This window comes from Scyliorhinus canicula, chromosome 2 (genome assembly GCF_902713615.1).
Source record: "Scyliorhinus canicula chromosome 2, sScyCan1.1, whole genome shotgun sequence".
Taxonomy (NCBI): domain Eukaryota; kingdom Metazoa; phylum Chordata; class Chondrichthyes; order Carcharhiniformes; family Scyliorhinidae; genus Scyliorhinus; species Scyliorhinus canicula.
This window is the reverse complement of record NC_052147.1, coordinates 273,069,857-273,096,650: the sequence shown is the minus strand read 5'-3', so window position 1 is coordinate 273,096,650 and position 26,794 is coordinate 273,069,857. Positions and strand designations below refer to the sequence as shown.

Below are 26,794 nucleotides of genomic sequence, written 5' to 3'. Positions count from 1 at the left end.
AATAACTTACCCACCACAAATGTTAGGCTTACAGGTCTATAATTCCCAGTTTTTTCTTTGCAGCCCTGCTTAAATAAGGGCACGACATTTGCTACCCTTCAGTCCTCTGGTACCTCACCCATGGCTAACGATGAGGCAAATATCTCAGTCAGGGCTCCCACAATTTCTTCTTGTAAAAATCCATCTGGTTCATTAAAGTCCATTCGGAAAGGAAATCTGTCCTCTCAGCTCAGGGGCAATTAGGGGTGAGCAATGAATGCTGGCTCAACCAGTGACACCCACACTCCCTGAAAAATATCTTCATTTTCAGCCATCATTCTCAGCCATTTCCAGGTCTGGCAAGAAAAATGAAAAATCGCTTATTGTCACGAGTAGGCTTCAATGAAGTTACTGTGAAAAGCCCCTAGTCGCCACATTTCAGCGCCTGTTCGGGGGGGGGGGGGGGGGTACTGGAATTGAACCGTGCTGCTGCCGTGCCTTGGTCTGCTTTAAAAGCCAGCGATTTAGCCCAGTGTGCGAAACCAGCTAAACCGGTGTGCTGAATAAATTCCACAGAATAAGGGTGCAAGTTGTTTGGTGCTTTTCTCTCGGTCCTGACTGTTCGTATTTTGAAACACCAGACAACTCCAGATATCGTATCAGAATTAGAATTCGGATTCTTCCAAAGCAAAAGAAATGTTGCATTTATATATCTTAGAATGAAGTGCCTCAAAGTGTTTTGCCTGCATTGAACCACGTTGAGGCACAGTGATTGCTGTCACGTGGGTAAACAACAGCCATTTTGAGCACAGACTCAACAAAGGTGTTCACAGCGGATTCTCTGAATGCAAGAAACATTTTGCTGAAAAGCAGCAAGTGGCACAGAGCTCACCAACTCTTGGGTAAAGGTTCCTCATCACAATGTTGAGTGAACTTCCCAAATTTGCTGCTCTCTACCTCCGCTTTGTTGTCAGAAATAGGGACAGAGCTCGAGTTACGGAGTCCTTTACCCCAAGCACCTGCCCAGACGGTGGCTGAAATGCAAATGAGTGAGATTCCCAGTCTTCAGTGATTTACTGTAAATGAAGTATGATTTTTTTTGCCCTTGGAGAAAATACCAACTCTAAGAACGAGCAGAAACTGCCCATGTCCCGCATGAGGTGCCGTGAAAACTTTTTTAGAGATCAATATATTTTCCCCCTCTCCATGGGTCATTATCTTAAGCTACTTTTTAAAAATACACTAAGTGCTGCCAGATTTAATGGCTGGGCTGCAGCCTCCAATCAAGACTCAAATGACTTAGGGGCCTCACGGTAGCATGGTGGTTAGCATCAATGCTTCACAGCTCCAGGGTCCCAGGTTCGATTCCCGGCTGGGTCACTGTCTGTGTGGAGTCTGCACGTCCTCCCCGTGTGTGCGTGGGTTTCCTCCGGGTGCTCCGGTTTCCTCCCACAGTCCAAAGATGTGCGGGTTAGGTGGATCGGCCATGCTAAATTGCCCGTAGTGTAAGGTTAATGGGGGGATTGTTGGGTTACGGGTTACGGGTGTACGGGTTACGTGGGTTTAAGTGGGGTGATCATTGCTCGGCACAACATCGAGGGCCGAAGGGCCTGTTCTGTGCTGTACTGTTCTATGTTCTATGACTGTCAGTACTTCGATGCCCAGGAAAAATATGGCTTTCAGTTTTTTTACCCGGGACTAGATTCCCCGGCCTCCCCGCGCCGTGATTCTAGACGGCAGAAGTCGGCCTGCCATTGAATCCACACCACGCCACCAGGAATCCCGCGAAGGCTGTGCGCTGTCGGTGGGACAGGAAAATCCCACTGAAGTGAACAGCCAGAGGATCTCGCTCATTGTGTTTTGTTACCTGATTTCACACCAGTTAAAATCCTTATTTAGGTCAATATTTCCAGATCTTTGGAAACAATATATAGGCTTCACAGAGATTTTTACACAGGGCCATGGGACTTAAGAGCAGGACTTTCTTTAATTCATTTACGGGATGTGGGCGTCGCTGGTTAGGCCAGCATTTATTGGCAATCCCTAGTTGTCCTTCAGAAGGTGGTGGTGAGCTGCCTTCTTCAACTGCTGCAGTCCCAGTAGGTATATCCATAGTGCTGTTTGGGAATGAACTCTAGGATTTGGTTCCAGTGACAGGGAAGGAACGGCAATATATTTCCAAGTCGGGGTGGTGAGTGACTTGGAGGAGAACCTCCAGGTGGTGGCGTTCCCAGATACCTGCTGCTCCTGTCCCTCCAGATGGTAGTGGTCAGGGGTTGATAAGTCTAAGGAACCTCGGTGTGTATCTAGACCAACCGCTTGTTTCCTTCTATACCCCATCTGTTCATGTGCCTATCCAATTAAGTCTAAAGGTCGCTAATGTATCTGGCTCAATCACCTCACTTGGCAGTGCATTCCAGGCCAAGACCACCCTCTGGGTAAAAAACTTCCCCTGTACATCTCCACTGAACCTTTCCCCCACTCACCTTGAACCTGTGCCCCTTGTAGTTGTAATTTCTGCCCTGGGAAAAAGCCTCCACCTATTCACCCTATCTACACCCCTAATTATTTTATAAACTTCTATCAGATTGCCCCTCCGCCTCCGTCTCTCTGGGGAGAACAATCCCCGTTTATTCAATCGAGAATGTGGCAACTAGGGGCTTTTCACAGAAAATTCATTGAAGCCTAGTTGTGACAAAAAGTGATTATTATTATTGTTACGCCGCAACATCCTGGTAAACCTTTTCTGTATTCTCCCCAAAGCCTCCACGTCCTTCTGGTAGTGCTGTGACCAGAATTGGACACATCTACCAATAACCCTGTTACTTTTGCAACTAGCCAAAATCTCTCTACCTATCTGCTCCTCTATCTCTCTCTCTGGCAGTTGGGGGGTCCTGTAATAAACGGCCAGCATTGTGATTGCCCCCTTCCTGTTCCTCAGTTCTACCCAGATTTCCTCATTGTATGAGGCCCCCAAGGTGTCCTCCTGCAGTAGGACTATAATAGTATCTTTAACCAGTAATGCTACTCCCCCATCCCTTTTCCACCCCCCTCTATCTCTCCTGAAGCATCCATATCCTCCAACGTTCAGCTGCCAGTCCTGCCCCCAGCCATGTATCTGTGATAGCCACAACATCGTAAAAGTAATAATAAGTGCTCTAAGTTCATCCACCTTAGCTGCTATACTTCTGGCGTTGAAACAAATTCACTTCAGACCACTGGGTTTGGGCAGACAGGGTGATGTTGTTCTCTTATTTTTGTTCTCTATTTCCCCTTCAGTTATTGCACTTTCTAAGCTCACATTCTGGTTCCTACCCCCCTGCCATACTAGTTTAAATCCTCCCGAGTGACTCTTGCAAACCTCCCAGCCAGGATATTGGTGCCCCTCCAGTTTAGATGCAACCCGTCCTTCTTGCACAGGTCACATCTGCCCTGGAAGTGAACCCACTGGTCCAGAAGTCTGAAACCCTCCCTCCTACACCATCAGTTTAGACATGAGAGGGATGGGAATTTTAAAGTATGCAGCTGGAATCAAAAATAAATAGATTTTTCTCTCTCTTCGAATTGTTTTTCTTTTTTTAGTCAACTCTGTTATAAGCAGTAGTTCCTTGCGTTCTTAATCATGAGCTTTGACTCCTTGTCAAGATACGTTAACCAAGAATGCTGTCAAGAATGCTTAAATGCTGTACAATATCAGCAATAGGAACTACATAATGCACTTTTTGGCTGCCTCCCAAAAGTACTCAACTTCCATACTCAAAATACACTTAAATCATACCTAAAAATTATGGCATGGCCTCCATTAAGACAAACTTCAGAGACTACCAGCAATGAGATTTAAACTGTGCGAAGAATGAGGTACATTATGATCCCATTCAAATGCACTCTTAAAGCTCATTGCTGCAAATCTCTCTTCGTGATAAAGTTTTTTTTGTTCCCCCTGGAAACAACTCCCATCAATTTATGATAACAGACCTCGATTGTATGTAACCGCAATTGTTTCCAAAAAAAAAGGCAACCGCCAATTGTAAATCGCACTCCAGGAATATGGCGAGGCTCATTAGGCCTGGGTTCTGGGATGGCTCAAAACAAAATGTTTGCGTGTGGAAAAGGGAGCTGAGAAAATATGCTGTGACTTTCATAATCGGCACATATTTGTGTACAAGGGAGAAAACAAATGAATGTTATCAATAAGCAGATGGAACATTATTCTCAATCTCCCTGTGATGCTCCAAGACATTTGGCCATCCATAACACTGACTACTTTGGCAAGCAATACACTTTCCTGGGCCTGTTCTGGTTAGACATCTGTTGTTCTTTGGCATTGAGCACTTCGTCAAACATGACAGTTCCCCGCATCCATTGCTGTTTTCAGAAACACCTGGGTGTTCCTTAACATTGAACCATTTTCATGATGCTTGCACACAGCAATAGTCACTAGGTGGACTCTGCATCATTGAATGGTGATGACTCAGCCATCGTGACATTTTTTTTTATAAAGGATTTTTTAATGTTGGGTTAATTTACAAAGTCATTTCCTTCAAATTATTTGACATATTGCTGGGTGAGAGTTAGCAGACTGTTGAAGTAAATCATTGCCACACCAACTTAAAGTGGCCTTGCTGGTTGGCGTTTTGAGTTTGTGCAAAATCTTTCGAGTTAATGCGAGCGCCTCAGTCCAGCAAAGCTTGCGAGCGATTAGCATTAAATTAATGCAGATAATTTTGTGCTAGTGAAGGTTATTGAGCAAACTGGAGGAAGTTAAATTCTTCAAATTAAGCAGGGCAGAGGATCGTGCGGAGGGTGAATGTGTGCTGATCAAAGAACTAAGCAGAACTTAAATCCCACTGAGACGAGGAAGGAATGGAAAGGTGAAGGAGTCTTGGATGACAAGAGGAAGAAGGAAGCTTATGTAAGGTTGAGGAAGCAAGGATCTGACTCGGCTCTAGAGGTTTACAAGGTAGCCAGGAAGGAACTCAAAAATGGACTTAGGAGAGCTAGAAGGGGGCATGAAAAAGCCATGGCGGGAAGGATGAGGGGAAACCCCAAGGTATTCTGCACTCATGTGAGAAATAAGAGGATGATCAGAGTGAGAGTAGGGCCGATCAGGTACAGTGGAGGGAACTTGTGCCTCAAGTCTGAGGAGATAGTGGAGGCCCTAAATGAATATTTTGCTTCAGTATTCACGAGAGAGAGGGACCCTGTTGCTCATGAGAGTAGCGTGAACCAGGTTAATAGACTCAAACAGGTTGATATTAAGAAGGAGAATGTGCTGGAAATTTTGAAAAGCGTCAGGATAGATAAGGCCCCTGGGACTGACGGGATATACACAAGGTTACAATGGGAAGCGAGGGAGGAGATTGCTGTGCCATTGGCGATAGTCTTTGCCTCCTCACTCTCCACTGGAGTAGTACCGGATGATTGGAGGGAGGCGAATGTTGTTCTCCTGTTCAAGAAAGGGAATAGGGAAATCCCTGGGAATTACAGACCAGTCAATCTTACGTCTGTGGTGAGCAAAATATTGGAAAGAATTCTGAGAGATAGGATTTATGATTATTTAGAAAAACGTAGTTTGATTAAAGATAGTTAGCATGGCTTTGTGAGGGGCAGGTCATGCCTCACAAGCCTCATTGAATTCTTTGAGGATGTGACGAGACACATTGATGAAGGTCTGGCAGTGGATCTGGTGTATATAGATCTCAGTAAGGCATTTTATAAGGTTGCCCGTGGTAGGCTCATTCAGAAGGTCAGGGGGCATGGGATACAGGGAAATTTGGCTGTCTGGATACAGAATTGTCTGGCGGAAAGAAGACAGCGAGTGGTAGTTGTGGTAGTATGACTAGGGGTATTGCGGTACCTGGGAGTGTGAGCTGCCATTGGTGCAGAGGACTCGCTGCCCATTGGCACAGGTATCGTGTGCCTCTTAGCTCGATTGGCTAAGAGGAAGGTAGCTCCGCCTACGAGGCGGGGTATAAGAGCCGTGTTCCCTGGCAGCCAGCCATTCTCCTATACGTCTGCTGCCGGGTTCACTTCTTGCTAATTAAAACCTTTTGTTTGGACTTCACCTACATTTCATGTCCATTGATTGTGCATCAGTAGTTGATGGAATATATTCCGCCTGGAGGTCGGTGACCAGTGGTGTCCCGCAGGGATCTGTTCTGGGACCACTGCTCTTTGTGGTTTTTATAAATGATTTGGATGAGGAAGTGGAATGGGTTAGTAAGTCTGCCGATTACACAAAGGTTGGTGGAGTTGTAGATAGTGTTGTAGGTCTGTTGACAGGATGCAGAGCTGGGCTGAGAAGTGGCAGATGGAGTTCAACCGAGATAAATGTGAAGTAATTCATTTTGGAAGATCGAATTTGCCATAGAATAGAACAGTACAGCACAGAACAGGCCCTTCGGCCCTCGATGTTGTGCCGAGCAATGATCACCCTACTTAAACCCACGTAACCCGTATACCCGACAATCCCCCCATTAACCTTACACTACAGGCAATTTAGCGTGGCCAATCCACCTAACCCGCACATCTTTGGACTGTGGGAGGAAACCGGAGCACCCGGAGGAAACCCACGCACACACGGGGAGGACGTGCAGACTCCACACAGACAGTGACCCAGCCGGGACTCGAACCTGGGACCCTGGAGCTGTGAAGCATTGATGCTAACTACCATGCTACCGTGAGGCCCCTGATTTGAATGCTGAATACAGGGTTAAAGGCAGGATTGTTGGAAGTGTGGAAAACAGAGGGATCTTGGGGTCGACGTACATAGATCCCTCAAAGTTGCCACCCAGGTTGATTGGGTTGTTAAGAAGGCGTATGGTGTGTTGGCTTTCATTAAAAGGGGGATTGAATTTAAGAGCTGCAAAGTTTTGCTACAGCTGTATAATACCCTGGTTAGACCACACTTGGAATATTGGGCGGGATTCTCCGACCCCGGCCGGGTCATAGAATTGCCAGGGGCGGCGTGAATCCCGCTCCGACACTGGCTGCCGAATTCTCCGGCGCTGGTTTTCGGGCGGGAGCAGGGATCACGCCGCGCCGGTTGGGAGCAGTTGGCAGTGGAGCCCGGCAATTCTCCATGCCCCGATGGGCCGTGCGGCCGCCCGTTTTCGGCCTGTCCCAAGGCGTGAAATGGACATCGTCCACCCCGACAGGACCTGGTTTCTCGGCCATCTAGTGGGGTCCTCGAGGGGGTGCGGGGGCATCCGGCCCTGGGGGGCCCCCACGGTGGCCTGGCCCACGACCGGGGACCACCCGATCTGCGTGCGGGTCTGTGCCGTGGGGGCACTATTTCCCTCCGCGCCGGCCTCTTTAAGGCTCTGCCATTGCCGATGCAGAGAAGAAACCCCCTGCGCATGTGCAGGAAACACGCCGGCAGTTCTGCGCATATGCCAGAACACGCCGGCAGTTCTGCGCGTACGCCAACTCGCGCCAGCCCATGGCAGCCCTTCAGTGCTGGTTGGTGTGGCGCCAACCCCTCCGGCGCGGCCTACCCCCCGGATGTGCGTAGGATTCCGCAACTTCCGTGTGGCCCAACGCCGGAGTGGTTCGCGCCGCTCTTGGAGCCGGCGCCAGGCCATCACGCCAAGTGTGGGAGATTCCCGCCCATTGTGTCCAGTTCTGGTTGCCTCATTGTAGGAAGGATGTGAATGCTTTGGAGAGGGTGCAGAGGAGATTTACCAGGATGCTGCCTGGACTGGAGGGCATGTCTTGTGAAGAAAGGTTTATGGAGCTAGGGCTTTTCTCACTGGAGCGAAGAAGGAAGAGAGGTGACTTGATAGAGGTGTACAAGGTGACGAGAGGCATGGATCAGGTGGATAGCCAAAGACTTTTCCCCAGGGTGGAAATGACTGTCACGAGGGGACATAATTTTAAGGTAATTGGAAGAAGGTATAGGGGAGGTGTCAGAGGTAGGTTCTTTACACAGAGAGTGGTGGGTGTGTGGAATGCACTGCCAGCAGGGGTGGTGGAGTCAGAGTCTTTAGGGACATTTAAGCGACTATTGGACAGGCACATGCACAGCAGTAAATTGAAGACGTGTAGGTTAGGTTGACCTTAGATTAGGATAAATGGTCGGCACAACATCGTGGGCCGAAGGCCTGTACTGTGCTGCACTGTTCTATGTTCTATGTTGTGATTGTTTGAATTTGGTGGATGTGATTCTTCAGAACGGTGACTAAGTGCTGCCGTCTGTGGGCCAAGCTGAGCGATTACCATTGGCGCTCACAGCAACCCCGACGTCCCATGCTATGGTACTTGGAAATTGTCTTTCATAGAATCTGCTTTTCTACACCGGCGTCCGTGCTGCAACTGAGAGAGGTGGGACCTAATCTCTGACATGTCCCAGCACCTCTGGGATTGAAGTGCCATTTTTAAAGGGCTTGCCTCCAATCTCAATTAGCCCCCACCCCCTCATTCCCTCCCATTCTAATTGCTGGCAAGGCCCGCCCTCCTCAGAACCACATTTCAGCACACCCAGGCCCCCATTCAATTCTCGCTCATCTCCCCCACCCACACCCCTTGTACGTCCTTCAGCGCACCCCCTCAATCCCGCCTTTGGCTCTTGGGAGTGCCAACCTGGAACCTTAATGTTTGAGGGGTGACAAGGTGGTAAGTACCCTCCCAACAATTGCTGCCAGGGTGCCAAGTGGGGTTCTTCATGAAAGAGCGGGATCAGTGAGGCTTGTGTAGGGCTGGAGGGGCTCAGGTTGGGGGTCTTCCCAAAAAAAATGAAAATTTTTACATACTGACTCCTGAATGGATTTAAAGGCTGCAGAGGGGGAGAGCAGGATAAATGAGCAACATTCCAGGGAAGGGCCCCAACCTGAACCCCTCCAGCCCAGCATAAGCCCGTCTGACCTCGCGTCCCATGAAGTAGCCCCCCTCAGCACCCTGGTGGTAAATGTTAGGAGGGTACTTACCCCCTTGCCATCTCTCAGATGGCAAGCCGCCAGGACCACTTTCCTCAGGACTTTCACCAATTTACACCAGCGGTACTTTGGGTTAGGGGTGCTGGAGCATTCCATCTGGACAGTGAATGGCGCGTCCAGGCCTTCAATGAGATGTAAAATAGATCTGTTGAGTTATTCTAATGGTCCCACTGAGTCGTAGCAGGAAGCATAGCTGGGAGTTCGAAAATGCTACTGTGGCCGATGGGGCGGGCATGGAGACCTGGAAACGGGTCTGCTGCCTTGCCCGAATCCCGATTTTGGCCTAATGTGCTATTCTGTGGCTGATCACGAATCCTGCTTCTCGTGGGAGGACCCAGAGGACCTCAGCCCTCATGAATGACAGATGAAAAGCTTTGATAAGATGTCTCTTTTCAGCAGTATTCAGGGTGTGTACGACCAAGCACGAACACGCACAAACAGACTCAAAAACAGCTTCTTCCCCGCTGTGACCAGACTCCTAATCGGCCCTATTATGGACTGACCTCATTAACACTACACCCCTGTATGCTTCATCCGATGCCGGTGTTATGTAGTGACATTGTGCACCTTGTGTTGCCCTATTATTATGTATTTTGTTTTACTCCCTTTTATTTGCATGTACTTTTTTTTTCTTTTTTTTAAAAATAAATTTAGAATGCCCAATTTTTTCCAATTAAGGGGCAGTTTAGCATGGCCAATCCACCTATCCTGCACATATTTTGGGTTGTGGAGGTGAAACCCACGCAAACACGGGGGGAATGTGCAAACTGCACACAGACAGTGACCCAGGGCCGGGATCGAACCCGGGTCCTCAGCGCCATAGGCAGCAATGCTAACCACTGTGCCACCGTGCTGCCCTATTTGCATGTACTTAATGATCTGTTGAGCTGCTCACAGAAAAATACTTTTCACTACCTCTGTATCCGTGACAATAAACAAAATCCAATACAAAGCGTCAGGCAACTATTTATAAATCACCACGATGGTTATGCCAACTCAATAATAGCTGTCACTCACAATCTCCATTGTTTTCTTTGACATTTTTGCATTATTGAATAACCGTCCTGCACTCAACTTCAAAACTTGAGATCCATTTATCAATTGCCAACTTTTCAAAAGCAACCTTCCGGTGGTTAATTGTTTTCAATATAATTTCCTGGAGACGGTTGGAAAGTGGCAGAGAAAAACGGAGGGCGAGAATGTTTTTTTAAATCTGTGGTCCAATGGAGAATGGGAGGTGGTGAAATGACGGGAGCAGTGATGTTGAGAGAAATTAAAGCGCAAATTAGACTCAAGGTCCAGAGTGCATGTGAACTCTACTCGACATTCCATAATAAATATCACCCTTTCAAGGCCATTAGGTTTTTTGTGAAAGGTGCTGCGAGTCCCCAACGGGTCGTCAACTTCAAATTAGTGGAATGAAATTCCCCAAGTAGTAATTCTGCGATTTGTGGGTAAATTGATGTCCGAGAAGGTGCCGGGTTTTTCAGATTAATGCTTTGGCCTTATTGTCGATTGCCAGAGTGGAGCACAGATTGTTCTTTTGTCGTAAGAAATGTAAATGATACCCATCTCTGATTCACAAGGAAAAATAATTATACCCCTTTCATCTGGTGGTGAAGTAAGAGTCCATCTGAATACTCCCAGATTTTAACTCGATTGAGTAGTGACTCAGTGATATTTTATTTTGTGGAATTTAGCTCGTGTAGGAAACCTATTCAAGAATATAGTAGCCTTTGGAAAATAGCTGTCCCAGCCATCATTAGCAGCTACTAGGCTTACTTGATTGTACAGATCACATTCTGGACACGCATCCACCGAACAAATTATCTTTGTTAGCTGTCTACTGCTCTTCTGGTATGGGATTGAAGTGGGTTGCAGGTACTGCTTTTAAGATTCCGTCTCCGTTGCTAGATCTTTGTCTTCTACTTCAGGAACATTCCAATTAGCATTTGTTTGCAGATTCTCTGCAGGGCACTGTCATTAAGTCATCTCCCATAGTTATCCTCAGCTGTTTGTGCTTTCATCTGTTAACTATCATTTAATAATGAGAACAGTTTCCTTTGATTCGGCACAGCCACATTTGAGACGAAGGTCAATTAATTTCCCTTAGTTATGTTTAATAGAACGATAAGAGCAGGAGCTGGAGAAGGCCATATCCTTCAGCCTCCTCTGCCATCAAATGAGGTCATGGTTGAGAGGCTGGTTTAGCACACTGGGCTAAATCGCTGGCTTTTAAAGCAGACTAAGGCAGGCCAGCAGCATGGTTCAATTCCCATACCAGCCTCCCCGAACAGGCGCCGGAATGTGGTGACTAGGGGCTTTTCACAGTAACTTCATTGAAGCCTACTCGTGACAATGAGCGATTTTCATTTCATTTTTCATTTCATGGTCGACCTTGTACCTCTGCTCCCACTTTCCCCACATATCCCTTAATTTCCATCGACCTTTTTTTTAACTCAACATAGAATTTACAGTGCAGAAGGAGGCCATTCGGCCCATCGAGTCTGCAACAGCCCTGGAAACGAGCACCCCACTTAAGCCCCACTCCTCCACCCTATCCCCACAACCCAGTAACCCCACCTAACCTTTTTTGGACACTGAGGACAATTTAGCATGGCCAATCCAACTAACCTGCACATCTTTGGACATCAACGACTCTTTGAACGCAACAGCTTAGCATCCGCTCGGGTAAGGATTTCAGAAGTTAATAATCCTTTGAGCGAAGACATTTCTCTTCATCGCAGTTCTAAATGGCTGACCCCTTACCTGAGACTGTGTTCTGGATTCCCCAGGCAGTGCAAACATTTTTTTTTTAGCACATAGCGTGTCGAGGCCGTTAAGAATGTTATGTGTTCCAATTAGGTCATCTCTCACTCTTCTAAACACCAATGGAATACAGGCCTCGTCTACTCAATGACCCAAATGTTACTTGAGTTGGGTTGAACTGACCTGTTAAAATGGAGGATGTTCTTGATTCCGGGTTTCTAAATCCCATGACCAAACTGCATGATTTTTGGGAGTTTCTTTGAAGGATGGGACTGCTTCCTGTCAGAGACGCACATCCGGCATTCCCGACCTGTCTGGCTCCAATGCAGAGGTAGGCATCACCTACTCCTCTGCAATTTGTGTGGAACCGAGCCAGATCTCAGAAGAGTCGCAAACCATAGTCTGCATCAGGGAACCTTTTACAAGGGGTGAGATCAAAAAGCTCCACTCTTGCTTCATATTCCAGGCTCTGCCCTTCTACCCACCACCTCTCAAGCCTCGATGCTAAGCTCTGCCCTTCTACCCACCCTCTATGTCTCCTCATGCCTCCAGAAGACAATTTCACAATGTTTGTTGGCAAAAGTAAATGGTTCGAAGTGTCTGTAGTTTGTGGTTTTTGAAACTTCAAAGAGCTTGGATGATTGATACTTCTATTACATTGTATTATTTTAGGGAAATGATGTCTTCCTTAGGTAAACCAGACCTAAATTGTGCACATAACTCCAGACCTGTTCTCGTCAATACCCTGTACAATTGTCATAAGACTTCTTTACTTTTGTACTCCAATCCCTTTGTGACAACCTTCCTAATTGCTTGCTGTATCTGCATGTTTATTTTCTGTGATTCATGCATAAGGCCACCCAGGTCCTGTAAGGCAAACTGTTTTCAGTCTCTCACCATTCAAAATATATTCTTTTTTAAAATTCTTCTAACCAAAATGAGGGGCAGCACTGTAGCACAGTGGTTAGCTCCAGTGTCCCAGGTTCAATTCCCGGCTTGCGTCACTGTCTGTGTGGAGTCTGCACGTTCTCCCTGTGTCTGCATGGGTTTCCTCCGGGTGCTCCGGTTTCCTCCCACAGTCCAAAGATGTGCAGGTTAGGTGGATTGGCCTTGATAAATTGCCCTTAGTGTCCAAAAAAGATTGGGTGGGGTAACGGGGATAGGGTGGGGGGCTTAAGTAGGGTCCTCTTTCCAAGTGCCGGTGTGGACTCGATGGGCCCACTAGCCTCCTTCTGCACTGTGAATTCTATGACTTTATGAAAATGGATAACTTCACATTTTACCATATTATGTTCCATCTGTCAGGTTCTTACCCACTCACCCAGCCTATTTATTTCCCTCTGCAGCCTCTTTGTTCCCTCTTCACTGCACACCTTTTCCCTTTACTTTGTATAAATAGCAAAATTGGATACTTTACGCTCAGTCCCCACATAGAGGGTGGGATCCCCCAGTCACAAAAAGCAGCACGACGCAGCATGGCGCAACGGGACTGGTAGATGCCGGGAGATCCCACTTCTGAGATCTACCCTGCTCGCCATGCCTCACGGGATCTAATGCAATCCTGCTTATGGTAGGCAGGATCATATTCTGGCAAATCTGCATAGTGATAATAATAATAATCATTATTAGTGTCACAAGTAGACTTACATTAACACTGCAATGAAGTTACTGTGAAAATCACCGAGTCGCCACACTAAGGTGCCTGTTCGGATACACAGAGGGAGAATTCAGAATGTCCAATTCACCTAATAGCACGTCTTTCAGGACTTGTGGGAGGTAACCGGAGCACCCAGAGGAAACCCACGTAGACGCAGGGAGAACGTGCAGACTCCGCACAGACAGTAACCCGAGGTCGGAATAGAATCCTGGCCTCTGGTGCTGTGAACCAGCAGTGCTAACCACTGTGCTACTGTGCCGCCCATAAAGGATTGGAGTACAAAAGTGAGATAGCTGGTCTCACTCTAATATGCATTTCCGAGATCGAACCAAGAGGTGGGATGTAGCTCCATCGCCTTGGAGACCTTAGACGAGCTCTGTTCAGCAATGGTCAAACGGGGACCGGATAGGATGGCACTTGTGGGGATCTTGCAGGCGAGTGGAGGTTCCCAGGTGAATGCCCCTTGGGCAGAGTGGTACCCTGGCACTGCCAGCCTGCCACTTTGGCAGTGCCAGTTTGGCACACTGGCAGTGCTGCCTGGATGCCAGTCTGGTGCTCTCAAGATGCCTGGTTATCACACATAACCTGTGATTATCCCTCTCTCCAGTTGCGACATTTGGACCTGTAAAGACTTAATTTCCTGCAAAGACTCGCATTCAAAGTATCGTCTTGCATCTTTGACGTTGTCTATATAAGTGTTTCTGGAACCTACCTCTTCATTCACCTGAGGAAGGAGCTGTGCTCTGGAAGCTAGTGATTTGAAACAAACCTGTTGGACTTTAACCTGGTGTTGTCAGACTCCTTACTGTACTCACCCCAGTCCAACGCCGGCATCTCCAGATCTTTGAGAACTGTTCTGGAATCTAAAGAACTCTGGGAGATCCAAACCAATATCACATCCCTCTTTGCATCTACATTTTTAAAACTCTGCAATGTAGACAGTCAGGTCCAGGGGATTTGTAGCCTTTCATTTCTTCAGTCCTATTATTTTTCTCATACTGACTTTAAAGAGATTTGTCTGCCAAACTAACAACACTTTTTAGACACTTAGAACCTCCAAAATTATTGAACTTCATGACGCTAGAAGAGTTTAGGAAGCTCTGTACTTGCTCTGAATTTTGACTGGTTAGTTTTTGCAGGGACATCTATTAAGCTTGTTTGGAAGTTTGGGTGTCCATCTCTTCATGATTCATAGAATTTACAATGCAGAAGGAGGGCATTCGGCCCATCAAGTCTGCACCGGCTCTTGTAAAGAGCACCATACCCAAGGTCAACACCTCCACCCTATCCCCATAACCCAGTAACCCCACCCAACACTAAGGGCAATTTTGGACACTAAGGGCAATTTATCATGGCCAATCCGCCTAACCTGCACATCGTTGGACTGTGGGAGGAAACCGGAGCACCCGGTGGAAATCCACGCACACACGGGGAGAACGTGCAGACTCCGCACAGACAGTGACCCAAGCCGGAATCGAACCTGGGACCCAGGATTTGTGAAGCAATTGTGCTATCCACAATGCTACCGTGCTGCCCACCTGAGTGTTATGTATCAGAGTAACACCACTGGCTGGCCTAATGTCACGTGTAATGCAATGGTGCCATCGGAGTGTTTCACGAGCTTTTGTGGAATTCACCATTATAGCAACATAGAAAACAGGAGCAGGAGGATGCCAATCGGCCCTTCGAGACTGCTCCGCCATCCATTATGACTTATAGCCTAATCCCACTTTCCCCTCATATCCTTTGACCTCCTTAGCCCTAAGTGCTACATCTAACTGCTTCTGGAAACTCTGTTCGGAGACTCTTGTACCCTGTTTGAGCAGCATCTTGTGAAATAAACCACTTGCACGATGCTATGTGAACTTGACATGTGACACCTCTGATTCTTTCTTTGCGGCTGCAACAAAGAACATGAATAAAATGAAAATTGCTTATTGTCACAAGTAGGCTTCAAATGAAGTTACTGTGAAAAGCCCCTAGTCGCCACATTCCAGCGCCTGTTCGGTGTTTGGTGAGGCTGGTACAGGAATTGAACCGTTCTGCTGGCCTCCCTCGGTCTGCTTTAAAAGCCATTTAGTCCTGTGCAAAACAGCCCCATAATGCTGAGGATTGGTAAATATTCTGTTGAGAGCTTGATAGGTAATCAAAACTATCTTGGATAAAATCTTGTGAATTTTTATCATAGAATTTACAGTACAGAAGGAGGCCATTCGGCCCATCGGGTCTGCACCGGCTCTTGGAAAGAGCACCCGATCCAAGGTCAACACCTCCACCCTATCCCCATAACCCAGTAACCCCACCCAACACTAAGGGCAATTTTGAACACTAAGGGCAATTTATCATGGCCAATCCACCTAACCTGCACATCTTTAGACTGTGGGAGGAAACCGGAGCACCCGGAGGAAACCCACGCACACACAGGGAAGATGTGCAGAATCGAACCTGGGACCCTGGAGCTGTGAAGCAATTGTGCTATCCACAATGCTGCCGCGCTGCCCCAATAATATTATATTGCCACAAGTATGAAGTTACTGTGAAGAGCCCCTAGTCACCACATTCCGGCACCTGTTCAGGTAAGCTGGTACAGGAATTGAACCTGTGCTGCTGGCCTTGTTCTGCATTACAAACCAGCTGTCTAGCCCACTGAGGTAAATGGTGCACTTTGCACAGAATGTAGTGATATTTAACTATTTCATTACCATTTATTGATGTAAGTATTGTTAACATGTATAACATATAATGTATATATATTAACATATATATATCTTAACCTATATGTATAGGGTAGCACGATGACACTGTGGATAGCGCCGCAGCCTCACATGCCAGGGACCCTGTTTCCGGCCTTGGGTCACTGTGTAGACAGAGTTTGTATCTTCTCCCCGTGTCTGCGTGGGTTTCCTCCGGGTGCCCCGGCTTCCTCCCACAGTCCAAAGACGTGCGTGTTAGGTGGATTGGCCATGATAAATTGCCACTTCGTGTCTAGGGATGTGCAAGTTAGGCTATGCAGTTACAGGGATAGTGGGGAGTGGGCATGGGTTGAGTGCTGGTTCGAAGTGTCAGTGCAGAACTGACGGGCTGAGTGGCCTCCTTCTGCACTGTAGGGATTCTATGATAATTCTATGATAGTCAAGTATGGGGGCAAAACTATATTGTAGCTTCGTACCTTAAGCCCATGTTAGCTTGTAAAGTCCAAATTTTAAGATGATCTTTTCCACACAAGATTCAGCATTAGAATCATCAAAGAAACAAGCACTGTTCTGAATTTAGGAAGATAATTCTTTTCCATTCAATGGAATTGCTGTTGCCTGCCTCTCTGGTCACATTGTAAATCCCTCACCTTGGTCCCTCTCCCTTCAGTTTGCCCAAACTTCAAAGGTTACGGGTCTGATTTTAACTCTGATGAAGTGGACGGGATATGAGTGATTTTACTATGTATTGGGCAGTTGTGGATGATTTAGTGTTGACCACACGGGTGCTGTGACCTGCTCTCTCTCTGTCTTCCCAGGGGAACGTGACATTTTCCTGCACAGAACCACGCATCGTTCCGGTCACGTTCATGACTTCCAGTAGTTATTTGCTGTTGCCCGGAACAAATCAAATGGATGAATTATCTGTCAGCTTTCAATTCCGCACTTGGAACAGGGATGGCCTGCTGCTGTACAGCGAACTTCACAAAGCGTCTGGGGCTCTGCACATTCACCTCAGCGATGGTAAACTGAAAGTAACTGTTCATAAATCATCAAGGAGCCAGGCTTACATCACTGCAGGTAATTACAACAGTTCATTTTGCTGTCTGCGGTGACAGCGAATGATCTACGGAAATGGAGGGGCTCACTTGTATTTATTTCTCATTACTTTAAGACTGCAGTCCGGAAACACCAAAACTATTCAGTGCATGTTATTTTCTGGGGATAGCGAAACCCTACCTCGTCCTTTTTCCAAACCGTCTAGAGTGGGTGGGTTTAATGAATGAATGAATGCTCCCTGTCTGGAAATTTGTTCAATCAATGAGATCATTTATTTTGATGCCCTGCAAAACTGAAAAGACTTTGAATCTGTACAGCTTTTCAGTTTAAATTTCCGCAAAAAACTAATACACCAGGTCAATTCATCATTAATCATTGCAATGACACTTGGCTGAGCTTATTAATTTATTCTTGAATTATCCTGAATTGAATGTTGTGAGCATGGAGTACACGATTTTGATTAATTTGTGGAGAATGTGTGTTGAATGGCCTCAGTTTCCTGTGATAAATCTTCTGTATACAGGGCACCATATGCTTGGGAAAGGCATGCTTGCCTTCATTGGCCGGGGCATTGAGTATAAGAATTGGCAAGTCATGTTGCAGCTGTACAGAACCTTAGTTAGGCCACACTTGGGAGTATAGTGTTCAATTCTGGTCGTCACAATACCAGAAGGATGTGGAGGCTTTAGAGAGGGTGCAGAAGAGATTTACCAGGATGTTGCCCGGTATGGAGGGCATTAGCTATGAGGAGCGGTTGAATAAACTCTGTTTGTTCTCACTGGAACGATGGAGGTTGAGGGGCGACCTGATAGAGGTCTACAAAATTATGAGGGGCATAGACAGAGTGGATAGCATTTCCCCAGGGTAGAGGGGCCAATGACTAGGGGGCATAGGTTTAAGGTGCGAGGGGCAAGGTTTAGAGTAGATGTACGAGGCAAGTTTTTTACACAGAGGGTAGTGGGTGCCTGGAACTCGCTGCCAGAGGAGGTGGTGGAAGCAGGGACGATAGTGACATTTCAAGGGCATCTTGACAAATACATGAATAGGATGGGAATAGAGGGATACGGACCCAGGAAGTGTAGAAGATTGTAGTTTAGTCAGGCAGCATGGTCGGCACGGGCTTGGAGGGCCAAAGGCCCAGTTCCTCTGCTGTACATTTCTTTATTCTTTGTTCTTTGAAAGAGGCCTGCCGACTGGGCTATTGTTTTCCTCAATGTGAACGCAGGCAGTTCTTGTGAGTGGGTAATTTGACTGCAAGTGTGACAAAGACGAGACCAATATTGTAATTCAAAAAAAAAATAATTCATGGGATGTGGGCTTCAGTGGCAACACCGACCTTTGTCTGCCCATCCCGAATTTCACTTGAGAAGCTGGTGGTAAGCTACTTTCCTGAACACAACTGAGTGACTTTCTTGGCCTTTAAAGTGGGCAATTCAGAGGCAACCACATTTCTGTGCATTTGGGGTCACACATGGGCAGGATCATGCATTGGCCTTGGATGGGAGGGAAACCTGGACGATCCCTTTCATACGAAAAGATAGAGAAAGCTATCATGAATGACATGGAGCTTCCATGCAATGAGATTCTGTGCCAGAACATCAGGATCGGTACTGATCTCGAGGCCCATATGTTTATTGGTGCTTCTGATATCTGATAGGTGGCACAGTTGCACAGTGGTTTTCACTATTGCTTCACAGCACCAGGGACCCGGGTTCGATTCTCGGCTTGGGTCACTGGCTGTGCGGGGTCTGCACATTCTCCCCTTGTCTGCGTGGGTTTCCTCCGGGCGCTCCGGTTTCTCCCACAAGTCCCGATGGATATGCTTTGTTAGGTGAATTGGACTTTCTGAATTCTCCCTCAGTGTACCCGAATAGTGTGGCGACTAGGGGATTTTCAGAGTAACTTTATTGTAGTGTTAATGTAAGCCTACTTGTGACAATAGAGATTATTATTACGATGTAAAAGGGTCAGACCATAAAATCCACTCCATGTCAATAAGGGCAAAGTGACTCCACCATGTTTGTTTTAAACTGTCGGTGCTATTTTAGCAATAAAAGATTCAGATTCAAAGGGGATGAGATTACATTTCAATGGTGGTACGGAAATACCTTGGCAGCCCATTTGACAGAACTTCAATGGTAAAGGAAATATGACATGGTGCAAAATAGGCTATGAACACCTTTGTTTGACTGGTGAAGGTCAATTTTGGTCCTATGGAATCATAGACTACAAAATTCCAAGAAATATACGATGGCTCTCATAGTGTCCCACCTCTTATAAATTGTGGGAGATATTCTACTGGAGAGGTGAATCTTTCACACCTCCCCACCTCACATCTTGGAGATGGACAAGAAGGTGAAGTTGAGTTTGCCTCCACATGGAATCAAAAGGGAACGTTTGCCAACTCATAACTGGCATGAGCTTCATTGAGATTCCAGGGAAGATGGAGGGGGGGGCGCGGAGAGTGAGCGTTTGCTGTTAGCCAGGCTACGTGCCACTTCAGTAGTTCACAATAGAATTCTCTAAAACTTTCTTCCTGGGCATGGGCAGCTATCATAACCAGATAATTCACCCCATTCCTGGGAGGTGGGCCAGAAACTACAGTCTTCCTTTTGGATGGATGGAAGTTCCTTTTCACTACACCTGAACGATTGGTCTTTTTAAACAATTAATTCATGTGATGTAGGTGTCACTGACTGGGCCAGCATTTATTGTACCATCCTTAATTGCCTGAGTGGCTCACTAGGTCATTTCAGAGGCCATTTAAGAGTCAACCACATTGGAGTCACATGTTGGGCCAGACCGGGCAAGGACGGCAGATTTCCTTCCCTAACGGACATTCGTGAACCAGATGGGTTTTTCCGAGAATTGACGATGGTATCAATGTCATAATTAGACTATTAATTCCGGTTCAAATTTTACCATCTGCCATGGTGGGTTTGGAAAATGGGTCCCCAGAGCATTAGCCTGGCCCAGTTTAGCTTAGTTCTTTGAAAAGCAGCTTCATGTTGCAGAGCAAGGCCAGTAGCATGGGTTCAATTCCCGTACCAGCCGAAAGTTTTCATGACTGCCCCGCCTTCTCAACCTTACCCATGACCATCAAGGGCAACCGGCATCAGTCAGCTCTTCCCCTCAAAGGGTAAAGCTACCCTTTGTATCATCTGGGACTATGGTGGCTAGTTACTTACCCTGGGCCTCTGGGTTACCACCCTCCTCTCTGGGGAACATGGAATTTTTAAATTTTATTTTATTCCTTTCTTAACGTTACAGAGCCAATGCGCAGAGTGGGCAACGCAAACCCTTAATCTGTCTTCTTGCTGGGTCCGGAAACCAATTCAATTCTAATCAAATCCAATTAATGGTCCCCACAAGAGAGACACTCTAAATCCATGCTGACAAGAAAAGGCATTGCACTTGATCCTGGCCTTGATTCGACACTTGATCTTCGCCATGTTAGCTGCAAAGAGTTTTACAGTGCAGAAGGTTGCCTGTGCTTGCAGTATCGTTGGGATTGTCCCCTCCTTGTGATCCATTACCTCCTCTCGAGTAGGTATCTCGGGCCTTTCCTTCAGATGTCACTGGCAATGCAGCGTTCTTAGTGTTAAAGTGACAGTCTCATCACTCGCTCAAGTCCTGCCATGGGGCTCGAGCTCTGGCTTTCTAACTCTGATGTGGAGACACCGGCGTTGGACTGGGGTGAGTACAATGAGAAATCTTACAACACCAGGTTCAAGTCCAACAGGTTTGTTTTGAATCACTTGCTTTCGGAGCACTGCTCCTTCCTCAGGTGAATGAAGAGGTGGGTTCCAGGAACATGCAAAGGTGCAATACGATACTTTGAATGCGAGTCTTTGCAGGTAATTAAGTCCACAGGTCCAGACGGAGCAACTGGAGAGAGAGATAATCACAGGTTAAAGAAGTGTGAATTATCTCAAACCAGGACAGTTGGTAGGATTTCACAAGCCCAGGCCAGATGGTGGGGGGTGAATGTAATGCGACATGAATCCTAGGTCCCGGTTGAGGCCGAACTCATGTGTGCGGAACGTGGCTATAGGTTTCTGCTCGGCGATTCTGCAATGCCGCGTGCCGCCTTGGAGAATGCTTACCTGGAGATCAGAGGCCGAATGCCCTTGACTGCTGAAGTGTTCCCCAACTTGAAGGGAACATTCAATTGTCGCGTCATGAACGGATTTTGTCTATATATGTTTCTGGAACACACCTCTTCATTCACCTGAGGAAGGAGCAGTGCTCCGAAAGCTATTAATTCGAGACAAACCTATTGGACTTTAACCTGGTGTAAGACTTCTAACTCTGAGCTGAGAGGTCTAATAAGCAGTATTTGTGGCGCTGAAGAAATACGTGCTCAGAACGATAAGCCCAAAATGCCCAAAAGTATGTAAACAGTTGCATTTCACTAATGCAGCGCACATTTCTCTATTAATCTCCATGTCATTAAAAACATCTCGCAGCATTTAATGTGGAAAATAAGAGGAAAGGCCCAAGTGAATAGAAAGCAGAGTCGAAGAAGAGGGTTTTAGAAGTAATTTGATGTATCTGAGGAATATGGTGCAGCAATATCCAGCACGGTAGGGGGCAAAGTGGTTAGAAGGCAACACGGTGGCACAGTGATTAGCACTGTTGCCTCACAGCGGCAGGGCCCCAGGTTCGATTCTGACCTCGGGTGTTTGCACGTTCTCCCCGTGTCTGCGTGGGTTTCCTCCGGTGCTCCGGTTTCCTCCCACAGACCAAAGATGTGCAGGAACGGAAAATTGGCCATACTAAATTGCCAAACGTCCAGGTGGAGCTACAGGGCTAGGAGTGGGGGATTAGGCCGCGGTAGGGTGCTCTATCGGAGCAAACGTCAGTGCAGATTTGATGGGCCGAATGGCCTACTTCTGCACTGTAGGGATTCGATGATTCTATAAATCTATGATTCTAAGATTCTATGAGAAAAGAATTACAGTAAGAACGATGGGCCATAAATATAATGTAGTTATCAATAAACCCACCAGAGAATTGAGGAAGAAAACTTATTTCGCCAAAGAATGGAGAGAATGTAGAACTTGCATGGAGTCGCTCTCGGACTGCCCGGAATGTGCAAGGTGACATGCTTGCCATCTGTTACTCCCTGGACCTGGGGCGTGCTGGCGATGACCGAGAATCCTGCTCCTGGCCATCTTTTTGGGCTTGGTCCAGGTCAAAGTTTATGTAGTCAGCTGCCCAAACTAACGTGGCATCTGTGACTTCACGGATGCACTTGTGGGCTGTTGGTTGGGATATAAGTGGGCTGATTTAGCACACTGGGCTAAATAGCTGGCTTTTAAAGCAGGCCAAGGCAGGCCAGCAGCACGGTTCAATTCCCGTACCAGCCTCCCCAAACAGGCGCTGGAATATGGCGAATAGGGGCTTTTCACAGTAACTTCATTTGAAACCTACTTGTGACAATAAGCGATTTTAATTTCATTTCATATGCCGCAGAAGAGGATTACACCCTCAGACACATCATTGCATCAGATCAATTGGAGATTAAACTAATTAAAGACCATGACAACCATTGCACAGCAGCCTATGCAAAAGGATAATTTATACCTCTTAATAGACCTACACCTTTGTTAGCAACTAAGAAAGTGAATGATAGGTTGAAATTCCTGTAATAGAAGTGGGAGAATGTTTGTTTTCCTCTCTGTAATTAACAGCTAGTCAAATTATTTTGTTCTCTGAGGGCTTTACTGCTCGTTTTTATCAATGCTTTTAGCATCAAAAATTCTAACCACTTATTAAACTAAGAACTAACTCAACAGGAAAATACAAAAAGCTACAAAAAAACAATCCCCTCCAGATGTAGCTACGAATTATATTTTAAAATTAATTCTATGTCCGATACTCTGAGCCACTTTCATATTATGCATCTGTTTAATATTTTATTCTGATACAACAGTGTAATTCAATGTGAATATATACTCAGAATTTGTTATAAAATATGAACAGAAAATGCTGGATGAACTCAGCAGGTCAGGGAGCATCGGTGGCGAGAGAACGTGGTCTGTAGAAGGGTCACATGGGCTCAAAACTTTCTCTCCCCACAGATGCTGACGTTATCCAGCATTATCTGTATTTTTCTTTTATTACAGTAATATAAGGTCAAGGTAATGTTGTGCCCCTAGTTAACATTGTACAGGGCTAAATCGGTGGCTTTGAAAGCAGACCAAGCAGGCCAGCAGCATGGTTCGATTCCCGCAACAGCCTCCCCGAACAGGCGCCGGAATGTGGCGACTAGGGGCTTTTCACAGTAACTTCATTTTGATGCCTACTCGTGACAATAAGCGATTTTCATTTTCATATTGAGCTTCTATTTAAAATGCTCCACTCTTACATGAGGAATTGGTATTATCTTCACCTCCTTAGTATCCCTAGTCAATATTTTACCCCGTGGCGCAAACTCAACATCCCATAATAAACTGTTTTTTAAGGACGATGTTGCGCTAAATTGACAATTCATTTAAGGGGTAGCACAGTGGCTAGCGCTGCTGCCTCACAGCGCCAGGGGACACGGTTCGATTCTGACCTCAGGTGACTGTGTGGAGTCTGCACGTTCTCCCCGTGTCTGCGTCGGTTTCCTCCGGGTGCTCCGGTTTCCTTCCACTGTTCAGAGATGTGCTGGTTAGGCGGACTTTTCATGCACGGACTGATCTGTCTGAGCTGTATGTAGGACAATACTTTTCGCTGTACCCCCGCACATGTGACAATAAACAAATCCAAACCAATCCAAATTGGGGCTGGTTTAGCACAGTGGGCTAAACTAGCTTGTAATGCAGAACAGGGCCAGCAGCGCGGGTTCAATTCTCGTACCGGCCCCCCCGAACAGGCGCCGGGAATGTGGCAACTAGGGGCTTTTCACAGTAACTTTATTGAAGCCTATTTGTGACAATAAGCGATTATTTTTATTATTATATTGCTCCTTAGTGTCCAAATGTCATGAGGATCGGGCGGGGGGGGAGGGGTGGGTCCAGGTAGGGTGCTCTATCAGAGGGTTGGTGCAGACACAACTGGCCGAATGGCCTCCTTCCACACTATTGGGTTACAGGCAGAAAATCCATGGCTGATGATCTGGCACAAAATCAGATATGAATTAAAAAAAAAGACATTTAATATTCGACCACAGAGCTACTTTGCAGCGACTGATTCCTCCACTTGTTTTTCACTTGGACAGTCCAGTGGGTTGTTATGGGGTGACAACACCTTTGTGTACAAAACTATCTCAGAACAGCAGTAAACACAGTTCGTTATTTATCGACTTGGAGACCTTCGGAATTACCATTTAAATGAGTTGGTACTTGATTGAGGAGTTGTGAATTACGGGATTTATTAGACGTGTGAAAGGCTCATAATTCACGGCCACTGCAGGTGTAAGCAAATTATTTTGTCTTTTCTACAAGCAGCGGAGTTAAATTAATAATGCAGAATGAATCCAAGTTGCCGTCTTCTCAAGACCTCCACTTTCTCCCCCTTCTCCGTAATTTCCTGGTGCGAGTAAAATATTCTTTACAACGCCAAGCTCTGTGCTTCGTCAATCTTTGGGAAGCTATGGCTTTTTCGGCAAAGCCTCCAGATCCTTGAAAGCACAAAACCTGCCACATAAGGTGGGAGGAGGCTTGTGTGGCGCATAAACACCAGTTTAAAACCTTTGGGCTGAATGGCCTGATTCTGCGCTGTCGTTTCAATATAATTCCACATATGAGGGTGCGATTCTTTGACCGCTTGCATGTCCGGCACTGGGCATGATCTGGGTAATGATATTAGGCTTATTTAAATATGCGCGGCCGGGAGTCACTGGCCGCACCGGCGAGGCCTCACCCAGGCGTGATGACCATTCCCAAGGTCAAGGAGCCCCCTGGGTGGTTGGGGTCAGGACAGCACTGTGACCTGGCACTTTTCCCTGCCCTGAGACAGACAGGCAGTGCCAACTTTGCAGTGCCAGGGTACCGGATTGACATTGCCAGTGTGTCCGGGACAGTGCCTGGGAAGATGGTTAATAAGAGTGAGGCCTTAAGGTTGTGAAGAATAAGAGTTTCTAATATGTGCATTTGCGACATTTGATTAAAAAAAACCAACTCTCTGTGACTAACCTCACTCGTGTCCACTCTGTACCCCAATTCCTTACACTTGGCGAACCTTGTTATTATGTCCAGGTGTGTTCCGAGGATGCACATTCAAAATGGAGGCAGCCACCTTCCTTCCACATCCTGTTTCCTGAGATACCCTTGGCGGATGTCCTCTAGCGGGCTGGGATCTTGAGTGTCCTGAACTACTCTTAGGTGACACTGGTGTTGCCATGTCACCTTGTTCTGCCCACTGCCCATGGGTTGTCCCAGGCTCTCTTGGATGGAAGACCCTGGGATATCCTCCAGCGGTTCCTCCTGCCACATGCTTATGGGCCCCATGGGCAGCTGGAGTGAGCACCAGAAGCCTCTTGTAATCTGGTGCTGCCAGTCCTGGAGGCCCGCCATATTTTGCATCATGGTGTTGAACCCCTTAGCCAGGGCCCTCAGGGACTGAGCCATGCTTCGGAGTTCTCCCATCATGGACCTGACTCTTGCCCCAGGTTTTCTACTGCGGCCGCTACCTTTGCAGTGTTGACCTGGGTGCCATGCAATGTCGGCACCATCTCCTCTGACAGAAAGGTTTGGACCCCTCAATTGAGCCCTATAGTCGCAGGAGTGTCACTGACAATCCGTCTTCATATTCTAGACTCTGCCTTTGCATTTCAAGCAGTTGAGGGATGAACGTGCCTAGAAGCATGGCACCTGGCTGGGTCACAACATTGTCCTAGGATCAAGGAGACCTCTGACTGTCTGTTAACTGGGATGTTTCTGCCTCCACCTGATGTGCATCAGAAGCTGTGTGTTGCTCAACAGATAGTTACCCATAATTATAGAATCATAGAATTTACAGTGCAGAAAGAAGCCATTCGGCTCATCAAGTCTGCACTGACCCTTGGAAAGAGCACCCTACCCTAGCCCACGACACCACCCTATCCCCGTAGCCCAATAACCTAACCTAACCTTTTTGGACACTAAGGACAGTTTATCATCTTAACCTGCACATCCACTTAACCTGCACATCTTCGGGCTGTGGGAGGAAATCAAAGCACCCAGAGGAAACCCACGCACACACGGGGAGACTCCACACAGATTGTGACCCAAGCCGGGAATTGAACCAGGGACCCTGGAGCTGTGAAGCAACAGTGCTAACCACTGTGGAAACATGCTGCCCACTTTTTTTCAATACATCCCAGGGTCTTCCATCCAAGAGAGCCTGGGACAACTCATGGGCAGTGGGCAGAACAAGGTGACATGGCAACACCAGTGCCACCTAAGAATAGTTCAGGACACTCAAGGTCCAAGCCCACTGGAGGACACCCGCCAAGGGTATCTCAGGAAACAGGGTGTGGAAGGCAGGTGGCTGCCTCCATTTCAAATGTCTGCCTGTTAGGTTTGTCTACCAAGGTGTGTGTCTGTGATGGTGGAAGATGCGGGTGACAACTGTGATGCTTCATCCCTGTCCTCCTCCAAGATCTCCTCCAAGGTGGTGTTGAGGGTAGGCGGTGGTACACAGCTAGCAGATGGGTCAGGTTTTGTGGTTGATGTTCGTGCAAGTCAAGGGACATAGATTTAGTTCATGGCCTGGTCAAGTATTTGGGCTTA

General features: G+C 46.9%; 1 protein-coding gene across 1 annotated transcript in view; it reads left to right on the top strand.

Annotated features, from left to right (window-relative positions):
* LOC119962143 (contactin-associated protein-like 5) overlaps nucleotides 1-26,794 on the top strand; it is a 1,043,235-nt gene that overhangs the window by 520,274 nt on the left and 496,167 nt on the right. Inside the window, exon 8 of the mRNA XM_038790068.1 lies at nucleotides 16,850-17,111. Within this exon, the coding sequence (XP_038645996.1) occupies nucleotides 16,850-17,111 (262 nt within the window). The remainder of the gene's footprint in view (nucleotides 1-16,849; nucleotides 17,112-26,794) is intronic.